General features: G+C 40.9%; 1 protein-coding gene across 2 annotated transcripts; it reads left to right on the plus strand.

Annotated features, from left to right (window-relative positions):
- Window positions 1-2,884: 2,884 nt before the first annotated feature.
- Window positions 2,885-7,261, plus strand: LOC147623263 (uncharacterized). 2 transcript variants are annotated; one of them, XR_015269354.1, is made up of 5 exons: window positions 2,885-3,632; window positions 3,751-4,995; window positions 5,712-5,888; window positions 6,097-6,214; window positions 6,309-6,445. XR_015269354.1 is itself a non-coding variant. In XM_086821360.1 (5 exons), the coding sequence occupies exons 1-5, from the start codon at window positions 3,528-3,530 to the stop codon at window positions 6,414-6,416; spliced, it is 1,764 nt and encodes a 587-aa protein (XP_086677486.1). In that variant the 5' UTR covers window positions 2,885-3,527; the 3' UTR covers window positions 6,417-7,261. The 2 variants fall into 2 exon arrangements, 1 of the variants encoding a protein (XP_086677486.1); XM_086821360.1 differs by having other exon boundaries at window positions 6,086-6,214; window positions 6,309-7,261.
- Window positions 7,262-7,483: the final 222 nt, after the last annotated feature.

The following is a 7,483-nucleotide window of genomic DNA, read 5'->3' on the forward strand; positions in this document are numbered from 1 at the left end:
AGTTATAAGCTATCATGTATTTGAAATGCTTAGGTCTATTTATTTTTTAACTTGAGAGTACATCACTTCACCACTAGAACAAACTTTATTAACACTATGCATTTATCAATGCTTTTGAATCCTTTTCTTGAGTCAAAAAGTGCATCATAGAAACTACCACTAAAAACATAATTATTAATAAGATCAAATCACCCATATGAGGAAAAAACCAATGGCATTTGAATCTCTTATTCATCATAGTGAAAACCATCATGATAAATATGAGATAAATTGATAATGTGTTTATTCGTGTCTCTTACCAATTCACTTGCATGGTCTCTTTTTTTATATTGTTGAATATTTGACTTAAAGAAAAGTGCCCTTATGAATGGGCTTAATTACCAATAAAAAGTTTTTTTTTCTTTCCTCTTTAACAATTTTGAATCATTATCATATTCCTAAAATTATGGAAGTGCAATTTGTATAAGAGCTATGCATGGACATGACAAAAATTTATTAAGGCCTTACATAATTACTTGCTAGTTTGGTCTTGAATATGCGATTGGGCTTGCTAAACTAAGGGTGTAAAAGTTATTCCGACTTGCTATGCCATGATTGTAAAGAGTACATATAATCATGTCACTACACGAGTAACCTAAAATTCCATGAGTAATGAGAATTTGGTCACCAAGCTTTGTATTGTTGAAGTTTAGAGGCATAATTCATACTTCCTTACGTTGTCTCAATGATAGTTTATTGGCCATCCAATTAATTGAGACAAACATGTGTATGTACACACACACACACACACACACACACACACACACACACACACATCTGTATTATATTTAAAAGGGGGGGATAAGAAAGATCATTTGACTTAAATTATAATAAATTTGAATCAGTATACGCATGCCTAATGGGAACGTGCATTGTTGGATTGATTGAACATAAAAAAATAATGATCTCAGTTGCTATGGTCTATTATGTAATTCATAAAACAAAACAATTGTACATATATATAACCCGAGCATAAGGGCATATAAAAAGATGAAATTGAGCCTTTTAAAAAAAACTTTGCAAAAGATAAAAGCGGTTGTTAAACATAATGCTTAGCTCCTTCATAGTTATGAAGACACGGATGAAGACTTATAAGTTTTTTAGAGGTGATTGTGTTTGTAAAGGCACCAAAAAGAAGAGGGAATTTGATACTTCATGTTGGCATTAAAGAAAAAGAAATAATGTGTCATACACTTGTTTAGTAGCATTTACAATTTCCAAGGGGCTTCCTTCAAGTAATGAAGCATTGCTATATTAACACAAAGAATAGTTTGCACTTTTTTAGCTCACTAGTTGGTTTCATATAAAAAAGCATAATAGAAGGCCACTTGTGTAAATAGTACATGATTTTATTTCTAGAAATTACAAGTTTCTCTCCTAATGAGGTAAGGAAAGCTTCCAATGTATGAAGGTCTTGTGATATTGGATAAGTGATCTACAATGTAAAAGAGAGTGAAGGCCCGTGGCAGCTAGAGAAAGGTAAAATGGAGTGATGGAGAGGATGGCGAGTTAAGGGTTGGTGAGTTGGAGCAACAGGTGCCACAAGGAAAGGATGACGTGGAAGAAGGCAAGAGGGATAGGTAAGAGTGGAGCAAGGGGCATGTGAAGAGGATAAAAAGGTCTTGGATCATCTTGAACTTTATAATCTCTCATTTAGTGGAAAAATATTTATGACATGGGAAAAACATGGCTTGATTGACATTTAGAGCCATCATTTATGACACGGGAAACATAGCTTGATTAACATTTAGAGCCATCATTTACATCCTTCTTGAACTAAAAGAAGATGGCTTGCTAATGCATGCTAGATGGTATTCAGCTTCCAATCTCGATATAGAACCTCAAGAGGCCAATTCTGATCTTCTTCTCATCTTGCTATGACCATAAGAAGTCCCCTATAGGTTCCTAGCATTGGTTACTAAGGCTTTACAGTTATCTAAGGCTTGTTGCAAACCTAAGAGGCAGGCTCTTCAAGGGCATTTGATAGGTCATGTCCCCAATAAGGCTAAATTTTGAATGCGTGCCCTGATCTTCAACTTGAAACCCTAAAAAAGGCCTTGAGGAAAGCAAAGGCCTTGAGGAAAGCTAAAATAGGCGGCCTTAGGAGGCTGAGATGGCTACGATACATCGTATTGCCGAGTGTAAACACAAGGTGGAAAACTAGGCTTTATGTGAAACCTCCAAGCATGAAAATATGTCGAAGTACTGCCATATTTTGGTTCTTTAAAAATTAGTTATTAACTATGAAGAGTTTGCAAATGATGGGGGGAAGGCATAGGTGACGAAGTCGTCACTCTTTTGGCTTTTACTTGGCCACTTGCACTCTCTTTGTTAAAGTTCTTTACAAACAAATTCTCTCTCTAGTTTCTCTCTCTTCACTTTGGCTATTTTGCTGAGATCTTTCTGGATTCTCTCTCTACTTTCTACCTCATTCTCTCTCTTCCGCCTACTTTCTTATTACCAACTCTACTTTCTCTCTCCTCCCAGACCGCATCTCTCTCTCACCTCTCTCTACTTTCTGTCTCGTCCTATACGGCCTCTCTCTACGTTCTCTCTCCTCCCATTTCTGGATCAGCCCCTCTCTCAACCTTTTCTTTTATCCCTCCTACTTTCTCTCTTTTCTCTCCTCCACCGTCTCTCTCTACAGCGCTCCTCCCACTAGTGCCCCTCTTTTGTCTATCTCCTCTACTTTCGACTGCTGCTCCTTCCTAATCTTCCTCTCTTGCTCTTCTCTCTACCGCCCTCCTTGCTGTTGCCTCCGTCTCTCTCTACCGCCATTTCCCTCTCTTTCTACCGTCATGTCTTGTGCTAGTTTCTCTCTCTTCCACCTTGGCCGCTTGCGCTCTGGGCACGTCAGTTTCTGCGCGCTCTCTCTCTCTCTCTCGCCTGCACTCTTGTGTATTGGTATGCTAGCCCCCCCCCTCTCTCTCGCCTGCACCAGCCCTTCCCCCTTTTTTTTTTTTCCTGCCCAACCAGGCCCCGTCACTCTCTTCACCTATCCCCCTCTCCTCCTCTCCACTTGGGTCCTCTCAGCATCAGTCTTTCCCAATTGGGCGCTCTCAGTTTCAAGCTTTCCTTCGCTTGGGTCCCTCCCTCCCCCCTCTATCACTACTGCCGCCGGCACATTTTCCACCTTGGACCACACCAAATTGTGTGCCGCCTTCTTGCCCATGCTTTCAAGCTCTGCATGCCACACCTTACTGCAACCATAGCCATCACATCCCGACCTGTGTGTTCATCTCCTTATTTAATCACCCTGATCCTCAACAAAACGTCATAGTTAAGAACCAATGCTTGGTTTTATACTCTTAATCCTTCAAAGTTAACAATTGAGTTAACCTTGGATGATTGGGGTTAATCGGTTTTCACCTTTGATGAATTTAGTTAAGTAGTTTGCCCAATTGCTTCAAAGGCTTTTTTCACTACATTAGTCCGGTAATTAAGGCGCGTGTTTTATTAATTTGAAGTTTGGCCATAGAATTGTGCCAATGTCTGCAGAAAGTGATCTTATCTTCCCTCAAGGTGACTCTCTCATGTTCTCCGACTTTTCCCATTTGTCAGAATTTGAAGATTTGTCAAAAGATATATTTTTGGTATGTATTTTGATCTACTTTATACATTCTTTCAATAATTTGGTTTATTTTAGTAATTCTGATGATGTTAATTATAGTATGTCAATCTGATAGGTTAGTATTTTTTCCTCACATGCAGAGTAATGGGATTGATGGGATCGCAAGTGAAGCCTTGCTAGGGGACTTGGATTGCAAAGATGGCTTAAAGCCCTTATTGATGAATGATTTTAGCACTTCATTGGAAGGCACACAGGACGAAAATGAAGAGGAGGATATCCCTTCTGCAAAAGCACATGAAAACCCTTTCAAGGGCTTTATGCATGGGCCAACAGAGGAGTCTATGGGGTTCATGCAAGCTGAAGACAAAGTGGGTTTGCCAAATTCTGATGGTTTGAGCAATAAAAGTCCCATTATAGCATGCATAATGAGGACTGGTTGTGCAGGAGAGGGTGGTATGATCTCTTCTCAAACTATCTTAGCTACTAATGAGATGAATTGCATGTCATTAGAAGAGGAAATGGACTTAGAGCAATTGAATTCCGAAGAGGCTTTGCATTCATTGCCACCATTTGAACAAGTTGCTACCATCACTAGTAATGGCTTGGTAAGTGCCATAACACAAGGAGACCATACCATGAAATCCATGCCGTCATTAAGACAAGGTGACATGTCCATTAAGACCAGCTCTGCAGAGCTGATGCCCGGCACCACCATGGCATTTTTGTCATCATCGAAACAAGCTCCCTTAACCCGGGGCCCGATAAACAGCACCACTCAATCAAGCACCAGAGTATCTATCCCAAACCTCAACTCCTTATCGCCCCTCGGACAAGTCACCGCTACAGTTACCAAGGGCATGATAAGCAGCACCACGCAATTTGACACAATGCCATCTGTTTTCCAGATCAACTCCCCTGTCTCATCGCCTTCCTCAACAATCAGTACCTCAGATGGAAGCTATTTACTCAACAAGATGTTTGGACATGAGGAAAAACTAAACGTTCATCTCATGAATGCCTCCAAAGCCCAGCCTGCCGCCGCAGCGGATTTGAGCTCGGTTACGGATTGTTCCAGTGTTTCCAGCATACCATCCACTCAAGCTGATGTCTGCTGGGGTGCCATCCCCCACCATGTTATGCAAGAGGCGCCAAGCTACCCCACCATGCAAAGAAGTCAAAGCAGTCATGCTCTAGGTCAATTTAGAACCTCAGGTCATTTAGGTACTTGTCCGGAGGAGTTCAGTGTGTCTCCAATGGAGATGCCGATTCTGGGCTTCTCTAATCTGAGTCCGTTTACCCATTATCAAGCATCTAATTCACCAGGCTTGGCTGAAAGATCTTCCATCGTGTCTATGCGGCGAGTCTTTAGTACGGGAGATCTTCAGGTAAACTCTACTTCAGTCAATCTTACGTGTTTCAAATAAAATGAAGTATTGTTGCTGTAAGATAACATCATAGGAATCAATCATAAGTTCCACACCCACTATTGGGCACTGATGACATTAGTGGGGATGTCATAGTCTCTAGTCCATGGTATGCATGATGGAGTTGATGGTTTATTGTCTTGTGGATGACTACCATGAGGTTATAAATTGCACTTTCTTATAAGGTGAATTTGGGCATGTTCCTGGATTCATGTAGGTATATCTTTATGCTTTATTAGCGGACATGCAAATTTCACATTGTGAAGTTTTCGTCCAAGTTGCAGCCAGTTGATATTGTGTTAATTCTTTCTATCTTTAGTGGTGCGTATGCCCTATCAACTACCTTTTTGTTGTATGTTTCTTTGTATGTGTTAATTCTTTCTATCTTTAGTGGAGCCTAACGTCATCAATGCCCAATAGTGGGTGTAGAACTTGGTATCAATATATGCTGGTGTATGTTATGTATATACGTATGTATTGTGCGTGCACGCACACATGTAGTGTTTATACATATCCATGGATCTGGATGTCTGCAGGTAGGCAGATATGTAGGTATGTATGTATGTGTGTATTGTATATCTTATGTGATACAATTGTTTCTTGTAGACTCATTTTGATGTATTTCTTAGCTAGAGAACCTGCTATTGATCTGCAAAGTCTTCCTTGTATTCAAACAGGCGTCTAATGGCACACAAATCTGTTATGGGGGCAATAGCCATAGTCGTGTGGAACACTCTAACAATGAGGAAACCTTAGGCTCAAAGGTCAGACATTACACCTTGGAGGAGAGGAAGGTGAGACTGCATAGATACCGGCAGAAACGCAATGAAAGGAATTTCAGCAAGAAAATAAAGGTATAAAGGGATACCCTATTTAATAAGTGTTGTTTTATTTGAGGCATATTCATGCCATTTGTCCTGATGGAGTGGTCCATTAAAGGGCTAGTATGCATCCAGGAAGGCGTTAGCTGGTAGGAGGCCTTGAATTGTTGGAGGTATGTTGATGCATATCCTCATTGTCTGGTCTTAACAGAGGGCTGGTTTTTTTCAAGTATGCATGCAGGAAAACCTTAGCTGATAGTAGGCCTCGAATAAGAGGAAGATTTGCAAGGACCATAGATGACTCTGGAGAACCGATATTGAATGAAAACGGAGCTTCTCACGATGATGAATATGAGGAGGTGAGTTAGGGTTTGCTTTTAGCTTTTAGAAGGTAAAAAAGCTGGTGGTTTTCATGTTATTATCCCACTCATGAGAGTGATTGTATTGACACAGAGTGTTGGTGTAATGATGGTAAATGGCCATTATGGCATGCCTAACAACCCTGGAGCCAGATTTTGGAATTCCGTGATGATGAGTGCTGCCATGCGGCATGGGTTCTAAACTGTCTGTTGCTGAGTTCGCCATCCCTAGCCCTATGCGACTCCCGTGGCTCTTTTGTGAAGCTGAGTGATTACTTGCTTGCGTGAAAAATAGCAAGCTCCTGCTTGCAACAAACGGCGATCAATTCCTTGATGGGACCATTTTTCATTGGGTTTTTTCCTTTTCCCATGAGCGGACAAATGCAAAAAATGAGCAATTGAGTTTAAAGGTGCTTGCTGTATGATGATATGGAGATGTCATGGTGTGTTGCCTGGGGCAAGTCGGAACAGCTGAGAAGGAAGGTGTCATTTGCCCACTCCTCACATGTACAGAACTAAGATAAGACAAGCTACTACTGTAGGCAACAATCATGGCTACTACTGTAGGCAACAATCGTGGCTCGATGCAAGTATAGCTTTGGGCTTTTTTCTTGCAGGTCTTCCATGTGATACACATCTTGACGTGGTTCATATCCGGCTTATATCAGTACAAATTTTGTACAAAGCCACTGATGTAGCTATATGTGGGCCTCTAGGCAGACAGAACCTTACTAGCCTTGACAGCAGATACAGCTCTGAAAGGTTTTAATGCAGGCTCCCAAGGGTTGGTTCACTAGTAGGTATCTTGTGGGGCTTTTAACTTGGAAGTATTGAAGATGCCATCTCGGCGTATCGTAGCTATAGAAGAAATAAGTATTCCTCTCTGGTGGGTAAGACTGGTAATTCATCTCAAACTGTGTCTAAATATGGCCAAGCAGGGAGGGAGTGTTAGAATCATTTTAATGAGTGGAGAGTGCCTTTTTCACTTGGGTCATTACACTAATTGTATTGTTAAGTGAGATAAATAAAGGTAAATGCGGGAAAAAATGTCACATATGCTGCATGTGTCAAGTTTGATGAGTCTCATGCTTCTAAGGTAGCTGTAGCCTTGTTCACAACTATTACAGATGGTGTACTATGTTATTGCTGTCTTAAAGTAAATGGCCTCTCTCTCTCTCTCTCTCTCTCTCTCTCTCTCTCTCTCGCGCGCGCGTGCGCACACAGAGGACTTAGACATTGTGGAGCGTATCTCAATGAAAAAGTGTGTTT

This window comes from Cibotium barometz, chromosome 27 (genome assembly GCF_041138505.1).
Source record: "Cibotium barometz isolate CiBa-2024 chromosome 27, ASM4113850v1, whole genome shotgun sequence".
NCBI lineage: Eukaryota > Viridiplantae > Streptophyta > Polypodiopsida > Cyatheales > Cibotiaceae > Cibotium > Cibotium barometz.